This window comes from Nuphar pumila, chromosome 6 (genome assembly GCF_984573655.1).
Source record: "Nuphar pumila chromosome 6, dmNupPumi1.hap1.1, whole genome shotgun sequence".
In the NCBI taxonomy this organism is placed as follows: Eukaryota; Viridiplantae; Streptophyta; class Magnoliopsida; order Nymphaeales; family Nymphaeaceae; genus Nuphar; species Nuphar pumila.
Genome location: NC_143254.1, coordinates 124,694,924 through 124,713,602, shown reverse-complemented (window position 1 = coordinate 124,713,602; position 18,679 = coordinate 124,694,924). Strand labels below are relative to the sequence as shown.

At 39.5% G+C, this 18,679-nt stretch overlaps 1 protein-coding gene across 1 annotated transcript; it reads right to left on the bottom strand.

The window, feature by feature from the left end:
- Positions 1-291: 291 nt before the first annotated feature.
- On the bottom strand, positions 292-5,018 carry LOC149836053 (protein ALTERED PHOSPHATE STARVATION RESPONSE 1-like). The gene is made up of 4 exons (XM_090009694.1): positions 4,127-5,018; positions 1,624-1,847; positions 1,208-1,431; positions 292-1,126 (listed from the first exon to the last, which is right to left on the bottom strand). Exons 1-4 carry the CDS (start codon positions 5,016-5,018, stop codon positions 292-294), a joined length of 2,175 nt encoding a protein of 724 aa, XP_089865820.1.
- Positions 5,019-18,679: the final 13,661 nt, after the last annotated feature.

Sequence of the window (18,679 nt, the reverse complement as noted above, 5' to 3'; positions counted from 1 at the left end):
ATTATAACAGTGAAAGAGTGCAACCAAAACGGTGGGGAAACCATTCACACTTCCTGTAAAGCCACAATATTGCAGAGATGATTCTCCCTCTCGGCCTGGTATAGTCGAGAAGAGATAGGTCTATGAGAAACTGTTCGCTGGCGTCTAAAATGCAGATTGGTCTACGAGAAGCTTTTCATCATCATATAAAATACAGATACAAACAACTGCAAAGAACAAGCCAGCAGTTGGTCTGTCAATGGAGCCAGAACTATACAGAATTGGTTCCTCTAAACCATCCACAACTTCAACTTATCCACTGTCTAAGTCAACCTTCCGCCCTTCTATGCATGGATTTCTGCCCTCCTGTGATACGTTCTTATAATACAGAATAAGTTCTTCATACATTTTTGACGAAACTTTAGAAAACTCTGTTAATGATTCAAATATTGATGTCAACCCTGTCTGAAATCCATTAAGTGTAATATGCTTTGTTTCCTGCATACACTTGTGATGCTTCTCTTTTTCAACATCTAGGCGATTTCTGAACATGTCTATCGAATCTTTTCTGCTAATCAAGTAATCCATTCTGTATCCAACATCTCCTTCTTGTTTTGTGTCAGATAATTTAGACTCCAATATCCTCTTCTCTGCTTTCTGCATAGCAAGAACCCTTCTATCGAGTTCTTTAGCAAGGCTTTCGACCTTGCGTTTCTGTTTTTGCTCCTCTCCTTGCTGAGCCCACAGAGCCCTGACATCTCTACAGAAACTTCTGATGGAATAAGAGACAGCCTTGTGCGGAAGATTGTCAAATGAGGATAACCATTTACGGCAAATGATGCTTAGTGGAGGAGCACCAACTCTATATGGAGGGAAAGATATTCCCTTGGAGCAGAATTCGACTTCTGGGATGATAAATTTAGACAGCCATCCATTGAGAGCTTCAACATATGTCCTCTGGGCAGCAATCCACCCATTAAAACACGCACGCCAATTTTGAAGTTCGCTCTCAAGCTTAACAGTTGCATTGAGATGTGAATCACTGCAAAACTTCCCAGCAGCAGAGCTTGTAAAAGATTTCACTTCAAACATTATCTGATTCTGAATCTCATGTGATTCAAGCATTATATTCCAGCAGTTCATCAGCCTGCAAAAAGAAAATACACAATTTGCACCATCATAGTCACACCAACAAATGGCCTGGAGTGTGGCAAGAACAAGTGCTTACCCTTCTAGCAGCTCAGTGATCTGAGGTTGCAATTCCTCATCTCTTAGTTTATGAATCCTTGTTGATACTGACTCAGCAGCACGCATGGCAACCCAGATTCTTGTATAAAGTTCTTTTACAGCAGCCCTCATTTTGTCCACAGATTGTACATCATCTCCCCTGGCTACCTGATTACTCAGTTGCAAACACTTCCGCTCATAAATCCTCCGTATGTGATCACCAGCCTAGAATGGAAGGCGTAAGGCATCAAAAATTCGTGTATAGAATAAAATTGTCTTGAGGTGAACAGGCACTTATATCAAAAGAGACCAGTAGGTACTTGGGTTTGCAATAAGAGAAGAGATGCACATGGTGATTACATTGCTAATACCACCAACTTTTGATAGGAGATAAGAAGGCAATAACCAAAAGATTACCTTCACTTCATCATATAACTTCTTTTCCCAAGCAAACAACCTGTCTAGTGTTAGCGAATGGCTCCCTGATACCATGCCACACTCCTCAAAAAGATCATTGCTGAAATTTTTCCAGGTGGTATCAAAATCACTGGATGACATTAAACTTCGACGTGATGATGAACATTGGGATGAGGAAGTGGATCGATGCCATGTGATTGCATGGATAATTTTTGATGAGCTCTCTGCATTTAGAAGAGACAGATTAAACATAAACTGAACAGAACATGATCTAGTATTCATCTAAGCCAAGATGAGGTTTTGCAACTGCAATTTCTTTTCTGTTCTCTTTTCATTTTTTTGGAAAATAGGACAGATAAAACTTTCACAGATAAATATGAAAAATCCAAAATGTTGGGAAGTCAAAAGGTGCTGCTAACCAACCAAGGAGTAGAATTATATGATGAAAGCAAATGATGGCTGTGATATTCCTTATTTTGCCAACCCTGGTAACTCATCAAATAGGCTGTCAACAGCTTGGACTCATCCTGGACCAAGTTGGATCCACTCTAAATCTGACTTTGAGCTAAGTACGCTGACAGCCCTTTCATCAAATGTTGGTTGGCCAATACATTTGTTTCCAAATATCGCTAAGCAAATGGGACTGTATTCTGTTGCTTGCTGTTTTGTGTTTCTCTCTTGGCATTTTCAATTGGTGTCATATGGGCAATTCAGGTCAGCTATCATTTGTTGCTTAAAAGTTAAAAACAAAATATAATTTGCAAATAAGATAAGAACATATCCATAATCTCCTAAAGTATACGTCAAGCTCAAAGGAACATCCAGAACAATAAAAATATTGGCAAACAACAAATTTCCAAGAGTTCCAGATGCCCAAAAATAACAAGAATTTTGAAGAACTCCATCAATAGGCATTTTTGCAGCAAAACATGGGAGATAGGTTGCCTCTCAAGATTCTGCCCCAGCCACACCCTTTTAAATGCACATACACAGATCAAGTGAAATGCAATAGTATCCATGTAATGCACAATAGAAAATGCTAAAAATGAATAAAAAAAGCAGTGCTAACTCCTAATTGACAAGATCCTGTCCATCAAAAGCTACCCTTGTAATGATAAACTCTATGTCAAGGTACCCATAAACCTTGATACATAACATGTATATTTTGCATGCAGTATTAATTTTGGTGTGCAGGCGTTGATCTTTAGTTATCACCTAAGAATAACTACACTCAAGTGATTTCCCGCCTTATTGGCGTTGGATTGATGACATAACTACACCTAAGCACATACTTTCAGTCATGCTTGCCAGTTAACAGAATGTACTAATGTATAAACTGGATTAGTTCATAACCCAAGCAGATAGCAGATAGCTTCTTGGCTTTGCCAGCCACAACTAAACACAGTTTACACCTGTGGCAGCTATACTAAATTTATCTGCCTCAACAATCGCCTGAAAACTGACAATGCCAAAACACCTGAAAAAGATATAGAACTCTGAAATGGATGATTTTGTCTCTCTAATTCTTGCATGCAAACATTTGCTCTTCAACCTACACTAACCCCGCTGGTAAATGAAGAGCAGACCCTCACAGTCTACAGCAGTGTTGGATATTATCTGAATTGGCCGATTGAGATTGAATCACTTCTTTTCCTAAATGATATGGGAGTTGATTAGCCGCCTTAAAAAATCTGCTGATTTTCACTTGAATGGGCCTCATTCTGCCCTGAATCAATTCACAAACATATTTAAAAAAATTATAAAAACAAAATAAAAGATCGTTTTCCTTGTTTAGACGAGGTTCCTTGTCATAAAAAAAAAAAAGATCAAAAACTATATGATTTGATTCTATTTGGTTTGATTTTATCATTTTCTTCTGAGAACCGATTCACTTAGTAAACAGATTTTTAACAAAATTTCTACTTCAAAGTTCATAAACCAATTTGGTGCCACGCAAAAGCACCCACTAAACCTTTTTTTTGGGTTAAACCAGTGTTGTTAGTATCGGTGCGTATCGGCCTGAATAGGCGCCATATCGATACTATACTGACCTGCATTGGCTATTTTTTATTAAATCTAAAAAACCAGCTTAAAATTAATTTTTAATATTGTTTTAATAGCTTTAACACGTGCCACGTTCTGATTGACAAGTAATATTTTTATTGTTTTTTGGTCGATTCAAAATTATTCACTTGAGAATCGCAATGGGCCTAAGGCAAACGATACAGGTCCGATTCCGATACTGACAACATTGGGTTAGCCCCACTAAACCAGCTTTAATTAGTGTGTCCCACTTAAAATATCAATTTATGAGAACAACAGTTTTACTTAGAGATGAAACATGGACTAATGTTTCCTCCATAAGCAGCAAAATCATGACCCCAACAAGTTCATGCATCACCTTCCCCCATTCCCTCAACTCATTACAACAAAATAAAAGAGGACAAAGAAAAGAGAAAGCAAAAGGTTTGAGTAATAAAAAGCAAGAAGATAGCTTGCTTACCTTTGATTTCGTTGAAACCAGAGCAAAGGTGGAACCTGTTTGCCTCCAGCATTCTGCACACCTTCTTCCCTGAATCATATGCTCTAATGAAATGGTCCGCAATATCCTTCAATGCATCAAGAAGGTCCCTCTCCCTCGCTGGTGTATCAATCACAGTTAGCCCTCTCTGCTGCTGCTCCTCCTCCTCCTTCTTCTTCTCCCCCTCACACTTGCCAATCACCACCATATTCAGCACACTCTCATCATCACTCATCCCCTCTCTACCACCACCATCACCACCACCACCACCACCACCACCAGAAGCAAGAGCAGCAGCAGGACCACCACCATCACCGCTATCCCCGTCGTCGTCGACTTCTTCGAGCTCCGGAATACCTTCTTCCTCCCTCACCATTCTCAAGTCCTCATCCGAGCTCCGGCTCACCCTCGCCCCCTTGGCTCCGAAATCATCAAAGGCGTTGAAGAAGAAATCCCAACCGAAATCCGATGGTGGGGCTTGAAACCCTGCTCTCATCTCCTCTGTGACCAACACCGGAGCGCTTATCTCCGGCGAAGACGACGACGACAGCGACGACAAGGAAGAGGAGGAAGAAGATGAGCGGCGAAGAGAAAGGCGAGGTGGTGGAGGAGGACTAGAAGGAGGTGGGGATGAAGGAGGTTGGGGAAGCGTTATGAGCAAAGGAGAGGGGGAGGTGTGCGTGGACGCGAAGAGCCTTAACGCGTCCGCCATTGCTCTAAGGGAGAGCATGTATCTGTAGTGGGCATCAGAAAGGGCGTAGCGGCGTTCGACGGTGGCCTTCATCAGACGCTTCCTTTCTCTGCAGAGTGCTACCACGTCTCCTTCTTCCCCCTCCCCTAACTTACCCAGTCTGGAACTCAAACATGCACCCATCCTCTCTCTCTCTCTCTAGAAACGGTCCTCTGGAGAGTAGAAGCGGAGAGGGGGAGAGAGGTTTGAATCAGAGGTGGGTAACCTCTCTCTCTCTCTCTCAAATAACTCTTTCTCACTCTAGAAACAGAGCACTGGAACAGGTGGTATGAGAATGGAAGTGGAGGGCGGGAACATGAGATGGTACTTTTTCCTCTCTCTAGAAATCCTTTTCATTATCAGTACCTCCCATTCTCTCTCGAGAAACGCAGCTCTGAAGGAAGAGGGATGCAGATGGGAGGTTGGGTAAGACTATTTTCTTCTCTCCAGAAACCCTTCACTTTCTCTCTCCAGAAAGGCTCTGGACCCTCAAGCTGCGGTTGGAGGGAGTGGAACTGTGGAAGTGGAGGGAAGACTGGAGGGGTGTGGGTCAAAACCAGGGTTTTGGGAATTGATTGATTGTTTGTTTTTTGGGACAGAGTGAGTTATGGTTTCTGTCGTTATTGGTATTCAATTGTCGTGTTGTTTGTTTAATAGGGATAGTTATTGGTGAAAACAGAATCTATTAAAGAGATCCTCTCTAGTTAAATGTGATGGTGTTTATAGCTGATACTTGAGAGTGGATCACATAGATGCTTGTGGACTGTGAAAAGCGCCATATCTGTCCTACAAAGTTAATTAGTAGAACCCACTGTTGAAGATGCAGCGAGTGGGGTTTTTGAATGCACATGCTTATGTGCAGTGGAATACAGTGGAGAATCTGGAGATTACGAGCAATGTGCTCATGGATCTTGGGTGAGCTCATATTGGTCGTCACCCTTGAGAACAGATGACCTTGATCAATGACATGGGTTTCAACTCATGTTTTAGAAGCCAGGTTGATTAGATGATTCTTATAATCTTTTTTCTCCCTCTGTTTTGGCAAAACTACAACGCCACTTTTGGAAGAGAAAGATGTAATAAAAGTGATGCAAAATTTACTCTTTCAAATGAGAGACTTTTTAGTTGAGAGAGTTTTTCTAAGAAATACAATTTTTTATAGAAAACATTCCTCCAGGAGAGCCAAAGAAGAATGTTTCCTACTGAGAAAAAATTTATTTTTACACTCTCCAACACCCATCTCACCACCAGTGGCGGAGCCAGGAGTGGGCATAGGTGGGCGGCCGCCCACCCTAAAATTTGAAACTGAGTCGACTCATGACTCGGAAAACCGAATTGAATCGGGACTCGTGAAACTGAGTCGACCGGGACCCAGGCTCTCGATGAGTCTAGAGCCTGCCAAAAGGGGCGAGGGGTAAAACCCTCGCCAGATTTCCTTTATCGTCTGTGCTTTGCCTCTCCGTTCCAGCGTTCCCCTTCTGTCACGGCAAGGCGGCAACCAGTGGCGGAGCCAGAAGTTTTTCGTTGGGTGGGCAGACTTCGGGTCTCGGGGACAATGCTATGGTCCTGAAGGATGATCCTGTAAAGAGTATGCACAAGTAGCAATGATAGTGGAATTAAATGTATGAAATTCTCAAACTATTTAACATGACTAGGGACTGGTTTAAGTACTGATTTATGGAACAAAACAATTCAGCAAACTGCCTCCTAAAAGATGCCTAAACGCTGTTTAAAATGTGTGAACTGTGTAGGAACTCGACCCTTAGAAAAAGATAATGAGTGGCCAAAAAATCTGAACCAAACTGGTTCAGATGAGTCAGTGAGCCATTTCACCAAACAGTTGGTGTGTGTCCCACACCCATACTACTAACAACGCTTTTGGCTAAAAATCCAAGACGAAAAAAATTGTGAAACACAAACCCTGTCCTAAACCAAATTACTAACAATTCAAGCAAGCAAAAATAGAAATTAGATTTAACTCAAAAACTACATATAACAGTTGAAGTTGGTTAACACGAATAAATAGGAATAGCTAACTGCCCGACAAACGGTATTCAAATTGAATTGAATAGCGTCAAGTAGATAGGAAGATTAACAACTAAATGCAAACAAAATAACCCACTGAAAATACGCATTTAGCTGGGATGTTGGGACGTTTCACCCAGTGGCGGAGCCAGGGGTGGGCATGGCTGGGCGTCGTGTTGGCAGTCGTCGCCGTCAGGTCTTTCGATCGGCGACATGGGCCGTCTGATGCTTTGCAGTTTCTGAGAAACCGAAGGCTTCGGTTTCTCAGAAACCACAAACAGGGTTATCGTGTTTGCCGATCGACAAGAAAAGCAAGAGAGAGGGGGTAGGGACTAGGGAGGTTACCTGAGACAGTGCGACGACCAGCTGCTAGCGATGGTCGCCGAAGATTGGCGAAGGTCCGACTGACTGCGACACCGGTGCCTCGCGTCGCCGGAGATTGCAGCAGAGAGGGAGAAGCTCGGAGGGGGGCACCGCCACCGCGGGTTCACCGAAGGGAGGCCGGCGGCACTGCAGAGCACAGTGGTTGCCGACGAATGGGGTTGCCGCCTTGCCGTGACATAAGGGGAACACCGGAACGGAGAGGCAGAGCACAGATGATAAAGGAAAACTGGTGAGGGTTTTACCCCTCGCCCCTTTTGGCAGGATCTAGACTCACCGAGAGCCCGGGTCCTGGTCGACTCGGTTTCACGAGTTCTGATTCGATTCGATTTTTCGAGTCATGAGTCAACTCGGTTTCAAATTTTAGGGTAGGCGGTCGCCCACCCCTGGCTCTGCCACTGCGGCAACCCCTATGCTCTATAGTGCCGGCGGCCTCCCTTCGGTGAACCCGCGGTGGCGGTGCCCCCCTCTGAGCTTCTCCCTCTCTGCTGCAATCTCTGGCGACGCGAGGCACCGGTGTCGCAGTCAGTCGAACCTTTGCCAATCTCCGGTGACCATCACTAGCAGTCGGTCGTCGCACTGTCTCAGGTAACCTCCCTAGTCCCTACCCCCTCTCTCTTGCTTTTCTTGTCGATCGGCAAACACGATAACCCTGTTTGCGGTTTCTGAGAAACCGAAGCCTTCGGTTTCTCAGAAACTGCAAAGCATCAGACGACCCATGTCACCCATGTCGCCGACCGAAAGACCTGCCGACGACGACTGCCAACACGACGCCCAGCCATGCCCACCCCTGGCTCCGCCACTGAGTGAAACGTCCCAACATCCCAGCTAAATGCGTATTTTCAGTGGGTTATTTTGTTTGCATTTAGTTGTTAATCTTCCTATCTACTTGACGCTATTCAATTCAATTTGAATACCGTTTGTCGGGCAGTTAGCTATTCCTATTTATTCGTGTTAACCAACTTCAACTGTTATATGTAGTTTTTGAGTTAAATTTGATTTCTATTTTTCAGTTTGTTGAATTATTTTGTTCTATAAATCAGTACTTAAACCAGTCCCTAGTCATGTTAAATAGTTTGAGAATTTCATACATTTAATTCCACTGTCATTGCTACTTGTACATACTCTTTACAGGATCCTCCTTCAAGACCATAGCATTGTCCCCGAGACCCGAAGTCTGCCCACCCAACGAAAAACTTCAGGCTCTGCCACTGCTCACCACCACCACCACCCACCATCTCACCACCACCCACGACCATCACCACCATCTTCCTCTTCTCTCTCATTTTTTTACATTTTCCCATTTTGTTTTTCTCATGCTACACAAACAAGAGAAAAACTTTATTTTAGAGAACTTCTCGTATCAAAAACTCTCACAGGGCACCTTTGAAAGGGAGATAGATGTAAAAAAAGTAATGCAAAATGATACATACTACATGTAAAAGGAGCAATCGTGTTTCATGAGTGGCATTTCTCGTGTCAAGCATTGCTCATAACAAAAAAAAAATGGTGAATTTGCACTATCATATTCTCATGATCAACATTAGATGTCATGGTCATGATCAACACTAGTGGCTTATTTGGTCTTATGATCAAGACTCTCTCTCTCCTTTATATTTATAAAAAAAAAAAAAAGAGGAATGGAGAAAGGAATAAAAGTTAACTTTAACAATGGTATTGTGAATCATGCGAGCTTGTTCTTAAAAAGAAAAAAAATTATCCATCCACTTTCTATGTTTGTGTGAAGGGCCGTACTAGTAACTTTATTTGTTTCCTTTTTCTCTCCTCGAATAATGTGGCTGTTTTTTTCTTTTTTCTTTTTTCTCTGTCCACTGGAATGCAAGGGCCTTGTTGAAGACTAACTCCACTCGGTATCCAAGGGACTCGGTTGACTCCCAAAAGATTCATGCCTTTGGCCGTTAGTTGGACCCTTTTTTTAATCTCGAGAAATTTTCCATCCAGTGTTACGACTGACCATGTCACAGGGACACACCACGGTCCATGTTTAGAGACATGCCATGACACAACCGGACACATAAGGCCATTATTTTATTTTTTATAAATTTAATAATTTAATAAACAACATATTTTTATATATTCTATACTTTTTTATTGTTTAAAAATAAAAGATTTGTGTCCTCATATCCTATTTTTTCAAAAAATTGTGAACTCACTTCTCGAACCATTGATGAGTAGTATTGGGTTGCACTCGTATCTTACATGGCTAACCAACAGCATCTAATCGAGACAAAGGTGAGTGCACCACCTGACTTTGATTGGCTCATAGGGATGCCAATGATCGGATTTTATCTGATATCTAACCCCATATAGTCGCAATTGGTAACCCAAAATCATATCCGATTATAATGGACATGGTTTTAATTTTTTGTTAGAAAATTTGATTGCATTTAAAAAAAGAGATTTGATATTTAGTTTTTTACAGTCGTAATCCAAATCTGAATTCAATTAACCAACATCCGATTAGTTGGATCTGGTATAGCCACATCCAACCTGAACCAATCTGTTTATTTCCCTATTTCGATCTGGTTAAGCCCCAAAGGGGTTTGGCTTAGTGGGATGGGGCCTAGGCCGCTAGGCGTGCTGTTTAGGTTCAAATTCCATGGGTGTCATCCTTTGCGCAAGCTGAAGTGTGGCGACTTCGTAGGGTAAAGGATAAGCCCATGAAGTTTTACGCTGCCAAGACAATTATCGTACGGCAGACAGCGGCTAGGTCTAGGTCTTTGATCCTAAGGGTGGTTTCTTCATGTAAATATAAAGAAAAAAAAAAACATGATCAGTTTGCACATGCAATATTTAAACTGCAGATATTGGTAGCATGGAACTAATTGTCCTAATCTTATGGCTGGGAATGGAGAAGAGAACCATCTGTTTTTTACCGGAATAACTGGCTAAGGTTTACAAAGTTTGGCCCGTAATGCCTGCCAAGGCATTTGGGTTTTAACCTACTAATTATGACCAATACTTGAGACTTGGCCAACTTGGTACTAATCTAGAATAATATCCTTTTCAATTAGATCCATCAAGCCACATGTGCATGTTTAGCAAATTGAAGATCCTATTTTCAGGTTCCTTACTTGGAAGTCAAAGCTAATGGAACAAGTCCTCTTAATTGAAATCTTAACAAGCCAAACACTGCTTTAAAAGATCTCAAAATAATTAGTCATGAATGTCTGAGGTTCAAACCATATGGCTGTCACCTCCCTGCAGAAGAGTGTGCATGCACAAATAGATGCCATAGAGTTTTCCCTACGGATTCCATCTTATAATGAAACAAGAGTGTGCACAAATAGAGGGCACTACGGGCTACAAGAATGCAAAGTAAACACAAAGAGCCACGATGGCACACACCACAAATACTCACAAGTATAAAAATAAATAGGTTTTACTTCATAACATGCTTGAGAAAGCATACATGAGGGAGGTGGGGGGAAAGTTCCCAATGGTTCTATGATCAAATGATCAAAAAGCCCAAACCAAAAAAATAAAAGATTAAGAAATAAATAAAAAAAACAAATATGCCCCTAATGGGCAGGACCTATTACAATCATATAAAATAACAAAATGCCACTAAAGGGCATGGCTTATTGCATTTGTATATATATATATATATATATATATATATATATATATATATATATATATATATATATATATATATATCATAATTTTACACTCTCCCTCAAACTTACTATCTGATAACTAAAAGTTTGCTAAAAAAAAAAATGAAACGAAGTGACAAAAGAGCTTTAGTCAAAAAATTCGCAACCTGACATTTTCTTAAAGAGACTATTCATCACGGCTGATTTAGCCTTCCAAGTCAACCTCCCTTACAGTGTTTTCGGATGCCGACTAGGTCGGTTGAGCAGATGATCAAAAATCTCCGTCTGGTTATGTAGTTTTCCTTCATCCCAACATTATCTCATGGAGTTTCAAGATACAACATGTGATGGCCCACTGAAGCACAGAGGCAGAACGGGTTGACCTGCCTAACCCGCTTCTTAGCCAGGTTAGGGTTTGGCTTAAACGGGTTCATGTCATAAACAGGTTGACCCGCCTAACCCGTTTATTAAATGGGTCATGTTCGTGTTAGGGGTATGCCAACCCGTTTGACCCGTTTAATAAATGGGTTAGGCGGACGGGTCAATCCGTTTACACGAACCCGTCAACCCGTTTATATATATATATATATATATATTAACTTGTTTAACCCTAACTCCTAACTTTACACTTTAGTCACCCACCTAACTCCTTCCTACCCAGCCGCAGCCGAGAGCCCGAGACCTCTCATCTCCACCTCATTGCCATCACCGCACAGGCACACACCACCACCCTCTTCTCTCCTCTCGCTTGTTCCTCCTCTTGGTTTGGCACCCCAGCAAAGAAAGCCCAACGTTTTGCCTCTCCCAATGAAGGCACCTGATTTTTTGATAAATGGATCATGTTCGTGTCGGGTTACCGTGTCGTGTTGGGTTACCGGTTTAATAAATGGGCTGTGTTCGTGTTTGCCACATCCGACCCGTTTAATAAACGGGTTGTGTTCGTGTTGAGGTATTCTGACCCGTTAACCCGACCCGACCCTATTGCCACCCCTACTGCCAACCCTTTGGTGCGATAATATCTCAGCAGTCACTTACCTTATTGCCAACCCCATTCTTCATAGGAGGAGTAAACACATCCAAATCAATGTTCACTTTGTTTGTTATCATGTAGCAAATTGACCACTTCAGGTTTCTCATATCCCATCATCAGATCAGCTCATTGATGTGCTTACCAAACCATTTTCTGCTCCATGGTTCCAATATCCATAGTCCAAACTCAACGTCCGTCTTAAACCATTGTGTTTGTTGAGGGATGTTAAAATACACGATCCAAATAACAGTGACCCATGATCTAGATCCACTATAGAAAACCGTCTAGAAGATCAAGCATATTAGAAAGTGACAACACACAAGAAGTCCAACAAGGAAAAAGTTCATGGTCAAGAAAAAGATGAGGGCACGTCCACTCACGAGGAGCGTCCTATTGAGACGAGACTTGGCATGATTGAGTTCCCTTTATTATTGACCTCTATTGAGACATGTATAATATAAAGTCTTGTAAAGCTATATATTAATCAATTAGAGGTGTCCTCGAGCGAATTTTCAGTGAGGCTTCCCGTTGACATAGGTAGTGGTGGGCATCAGCCCGTTTAAAGCTTGGCCCATCGGGTTTTAAGTGTGGCCTAGCCCGAAGATAGCCCGACCCATTTACTAATTAACGGGCTGGGTTTTGGCCCGGTTTTAAATGAGCTTGGGTTTAAAGTGCAGCCTATGGTCCGGCCCATTGGCTCAATGAGCCAATGTTTAGCGGGTCAGTCCAGCCTGGCCCAAACCCATTTGTAGGTTATTTTCAAACAAAGTTCATAAATTAATTTCTAGAATATCAAAAAATTAAATTAAATAAAAAAAACAAAATTTCAGAATTTCACATCTAATAATCTTCAAAGTATCCAAATGAAAAGTTCATAGCAAAATATTTCAGAATTTTCATAAAAATTATTTTTCTATTTCCCATAAAATTAGTGCAACTAATTAGGTAAATATTAATAATTAACAACTTTTCATGTACCCAACTAATTATCTTTCTAGTTGTCATAAAATTAATGCAACTAATTAAGTAAATATCAATAGTTACCAAGTTACTATGCAACTATCTAATTTCTTTAATTTTTATATTACTAAAAATTAATTAAATAGCTCAGGCCTGTCGGCCGTATCCGGTAGCCCGTGGGCCAACCCGGTCCTAGCCCAGTTTTGGCCTGGTAGCTAATCTGTCAGGGCTTAAAAACTTGACCCAAACCCGACCTATGGCCGGTTTTACTAAATCCAGCCCAAAGCCCATGGTTCGGATCTTGATGGCCAGTTCACCAGATGGCCGGTTCGTCGAGATCCAAACCATGTAAGTTCTGTGTTCTCGTGTGATTGTAATTTGTGTGACCCCTTTCACCTTGCGCTCATTTAAGGATACCCTGATAATAAAATTGAAAAACACATCAATATAACAAGGATCCTTGACATAAATAGCAAAATAGTACATCTGGAATGGCTCGCATGTTGTAGATTACTCAATAAGATGCTAGATTGACAGACATTGTGATGCCCATTTGTAGTCTTTTCTGAAGGAGATGAATTCTTTGGAAAATCATTTACAGTATTTGATTCTTTTTTTTGTTTGAACATTGCGATGCCCATTTGTGGTCTTTTCTTAAGGAGATTAATTCTTTGGAAAACCATTTTCAATATTTGATTCTTTCTCAAGGATATCAACCACCTCATTTAATAGGAAATTCAAGAATTCATGTGCATCCTACACCCACGTAAAAGAACTGCAAAATTGAGTTACCTTCCAAAAGAATTGAATATGTAGGGACAGCCACCACACCTTATGCATATAACTACGAAAAATCTCATTTTGTTTCTTCACTCTCTGCACAAAACGTTTGGAGCAATAACACCGGTTTTCTTCTTCTGAGAGGCCATCCCAACTTCCCTCTAAATGTGGGAGACTTATCTTTACAACCTCATTAGGTGGGAGACTTATCTTTATAACCCATTAGAATGGGGTTTATTACATTTTACTGCTACATTTTATATTCTATAATTGTTGTGATAATTCTAACACTCACCTCAAGTTGGAGTGTGAACATCTAGAACGCCCAACTTGATTTTCAATTTCATGAATTTCTCACATCCCAACTTCTTTGTGAACATATCCACACATTACAACGAAGTGGTCAAAAATTTAGTTTGAATCAGTCTGCTTTGGATCTTTTCATGAACAATATGACAATCAATCTTGATGTGTTTGATGCGTTCGTGAAAAATAAAATTTGCAGCAATGTGGAGAGCTGCTTGATTGTTACCTAAGATCATAGGTTGTGGGTGATATATCTCCAATTCATTCAACAAATATTTTATCCATGTGACCTCATAGCATGCTGCAACTATAGACTGATATTCTGCTTTTGCCGAGGACCTTGATACTGTCATCTGCTTCTTGGTTTTCCATGATATTGGGCTTTATCCTATCATAGTGCAATATCCCGAAGTTGATCTCCTAGTCATTGGACATGCAACCCAAACTGAGTCACAATATCCAAATATTTATAATTCACTGTTAGAAGACAACAAAATAAATTGCTTGGGAGTTGCCTTGAGATAAAACAGTAACCGTAAAGTTGCTTCTAGATGAGGTTTACAAGGCCTGCCCATAAATTGGCTAAGAATATGAACAACATAGACTATGTCCGGCATCGTAATAGTGAGATAAACATGTCTTCCTATTAGGCATCAGTATTGTCCATGATGATGAAGTTCCTTTCGATCAGTATTTATTGGTGAATTTATAGTGTTGCTCCATTGAGAAATCTGCAAGTTTGGATCCAATATATCCTGTGTAATTTTGATATTCAAGGCATATTTTCGCTATTAAAGAAAATTTTCTTTCTTAGATCGGGAAACTTCGATTCCTATGAAATATTTTAGACGACCCAAGTCCTTGAGACGAAACTTCTTGTTGATGTGATCTCTCAAACTAGATCACTATTGTTTAGTTGTTTGAGTTAAATGAAGTAACAATATATTTAGCCTGCTAGCCTTTTTCGCTTTAGTGAATGCCTTTTCCCGTTTTTGTTCTTTATGTTTCAGATAAGTTATGCTGAAAGGTATTGGGGTGTTAGAGCATATTGCACTTTACGTTGATGTGTAAAAGGATATTTTATTTTAAAAGGATTCAGTCTGCCCTTTCACTTGCAGTGATTTAGGGTTTTACCATTCTTATCATTGTTTCATTTGATTGTGCTTTTTGTTTTAGTACTTTGGTTAAATGGCGTTAACATTTCATGTGTTTTGTCTATGTACGTAGTTGTTGGATGCACAACATTATTAATTATCTTGAGAGTAAGGATTTGCGAGCAGTTGGTGCCTGCATTGAGTCTCTTCAATCTTTTGGAAGCACTTGTTCACTCTTTTCTACTTTCCTTGGATCTTTTACATAGAGGGTTATTGTTGTTCTGGATTTCTCGCAGATCACGTTCGCTATATACAACTTGACCAAGAGAATGGAACTTGGATTTAAGACATTTTCGAGTGGCATGATAGTCTGATCTAGTTAGTTCTTTAGTGGTTTGCCTTTTTTATGCCTATTTTATTTGAATCTAATGGCTTGGTGCAAGTGCAAGCGTATAGTTCCAGGACTACTATACTTATGATTTCTCTTCTTTTCGTATGAAAACTGGTGTTTAATAGGGATTTTGTTTTCATTACCTTTGGATATGTGGTCAATAATGGAGTTACTATTTGTGACTCGGATGGTTTGCTACCTGAGGCTTTTTTGGTTTGTGGTTGATAGGTTTGAACCTTTATTGGTTGTATGGTTCTTAAACTCCTATAGGGGAATGACAGAGCATTTAATTGGCCTTTAGTGAATATTTTGGGTGTAATGCCTTTTCCGTTTTTTGTTCTTTATGTTTAAGATAAGTTGTGCTGCAAGTTGCTGGGGTGTTGGAGCATATTGTGCTTTAAGTGGATGTGTAAAGGATATTTTATTTTAAAAAGATTCAGTATGCCCTTTCACTTGCAGCGATTTAGGGTTTTACCATTCTTATCACTGTCTTATTTGATTGTGCATTTTGTTTTACTACTTTGGTAAAATGGCGTTTACATTTCATGTGTTTTGTCTATGTAGTTGTTAGATGCACAACATTAATTATCTTGGGAGTAAGGATTTGCAAGCATTTGGTGCCTGCACTGAGTTTTTTTTCCTTTTCTTTTTAGAAATTTAGTTTCTCTTTTGATTTTTGATTACCTGTTGGTCCACGCCTGTTTGTGCTAACTGAAAGATTTTAATTTTGCTAGACTGCGTTCAACAACATTTGTTGTTTGCGTTAATTTCTTGTTATTTTCTCAAAACTTTGGAGGGTCATTCTGATGGTTGTGGTGTTGGATGGACAAGTGATGGGCTATGTGCAATTGTTATAGTAGATCTTAATTGATGGGCGTTATGTATATAGCTCCATGAGTTTGGAGATGACTATGTAAAGCTTTTTTGGTACTTGTATGGACTCACTGTTGTCATATATTTGTCTTTAATGTAAATAGAACTGGAGCCAATCTAGGGGCCATGGTGTTCATTATGATATTATATTAAAATATTTTGAAAATTGACTTTATGTTCGCACTATTTATTTCGTTGTTTTCATAATTTGATTTAGAGAGGTTCTTATATATCATAGTAGAGAAAAAGAAAACATTTTTTATAGGTAGAGGAGAAAAACATAATATTATTGTAGGGTATTTCTATGTTGGTACAACTTATAGAGGAAAAGAAAACATTCTTATATAGTAGAGAAACACATAATATTATCGTAGGGCATTTCTACGGTGGTACACACTTGATCTACTTAGATCTAGGCTTCTAACCATCAGATCATGTTTAGTATATTTTATTTATTACTTTCATGTGTAGTAAATAATTCATGCTAAACATGTCTCTACTATTAGATTTACAATTAATTGGAGGCTAGATCTATGCAAACAACCATATAATTTGTTCATTATTGTATATTAAAATCTCATGGGATGTGACTTCAAAATTTGCACAGATCATGCTATGTACAGAACCAGCATATAATTTTTCCATTATTGTATTTTAAAATATCATGGGTTGTGACTTCAAAAAATGCACAGTCATGCTATGGAATAATATTGTTAATGCGACTAAATTTTTTATGAAATATGGTATATTAAAATATTCTGACATGTGACTTCAGAAATTACAAGATTTCATATCATGAAATAATTATATAATGTGAAATGCGATTTTGTAGGATGCAAAGATTATAATGTTCATATTGTGGTATAGTAAAATATCATAAAATGTGACAGGCAACTCCTTCTAGAAGGAAGATAGCATCACAATTTTAAGTTCCATATAGAAGGTACCAGAATGTGGTATAGTTGAAATGCATCTTGATGGTAATATGGGCTTAAGTTTGTTTCTTGGCAATATGGTAATGTAGGTGCGTAACATTGCTCGTGATAATGGATTCATGGATGCGTTGGATTACATTGTGGTAGTGTAGGTGCATAGCTTGTATTTCGGTTTGTTCCCACATTTAAGTGTTTTTTAATTTTCAAGTGACCACCTTTTTCTTATTGTCATCTCCTAATTAATAAATCTATCGTCTATTTGAAAGTTGTTTTGATCTTTGTAACTGTTCTTGTATCCTTTCTTGATTGAGTCCCCTTTTGGCATTTCTTCACGAAGAATGTTTGGTGTATGCTTAATTCAGTTCTGTTTTTTTTTTTATTTCTTTTAACAAACAGATATGTGTCTCGTGTTGGAACTATATCATGGACATGGCATAAAAGGATGAAACAGAAGGGAGATGTCCTGCTTGTTGAACACGAGAAAATTGTTAGAGCAACTGCCAACTGTGAAAGGTATGCTTCTTTGTAGCTCTTACATTTCATAAAATTTCGTAATCCATGGTTCAGATCATTCGACCTTTTCCTATTTTAGATGTTACTCATGGGATGTGAATGAAAATGAATTTCTGTGACTCATGGTTATAAACTTGTAGTCATGAATTTTCATTTAGTTTGCGACATCCTGTATGTTTTAATCTTCTTTCCAGTTCAACTAGGTTGGCAGAAATGAATTCTGAGAGGAGATAGAAATTATAGAAATCAAAGTCTAGAGCATCAGACGGACATAAGCATCTCAGCAATGTCCGGGTGTGTCAGAGAAACCGAGTATGTATTGTCCGAATACCTCCTAATTTAGCAGAAGAAGAGGTATATCAATTAACTCTTGTCTATTTTTCATGTAGATTACCCCTCCGTATCCTCCCGTGCACCTAAAAATTCTCATGCATTGATGTTTGAGTTTTGGTTATCATTCCTATAGAGGTCATGATGAATATGCATGGTCATGATTTTCGATGGACTGCCACAGCAGCCCATGCTATATGCCATCCAAATACGATTTTAGGTTTGTAAAATTAAGTCGAGAGTTCAACAATTTTTGTTTACACTTAATAGATTAGTCTACCTTCATATAGTTCTTTTAAAAAATATTGCACTTCATTATTTAATGATTTATAGCAGAAAATTAAATCATTATTATGTCAAACATCATTGTTAATCTCTTTCCTATTCAACATTTTGTTCAAGTGATTTTAAAAGAAAATCGCTATTACATTCTGTAGATCTTTGTTTTAGCAAATAGTTGTCAGAAAATTATGAGTCCTCGTGCCTTAAGGCAGAATAGACATATAATTACTGAAAAATTGGAGCTCTGTCATTCTCATGCCCTAGACACTAGAGTAGACATAGAAG

Excerpts from the sequence above, each read along its gene's own strand:
- LOC149836053 (XM_090009694.1), bottom strand. The coding sequence starts at position 5,018 with ATGGGTGCATGTTTGAGTTCCAGACTGGGTAAGTTAGGGGAGGGGGAA. Across the intron at positions 1,848-4,126 it reads TGGTTTCAACGAAATCAAAG|AGAGCTCATCAAAAATTATC; the intron begins GTAAGCAAGCTA and ends TTCTAAATGCAG. Across the intron at positions 1,432-1,623 it reads AGTTATATGATGAAGTGAAG|GCTGGTGATCACATACGGAG; the intron begins GTAATCTTTTGG and ends CTTCCATTCTAG.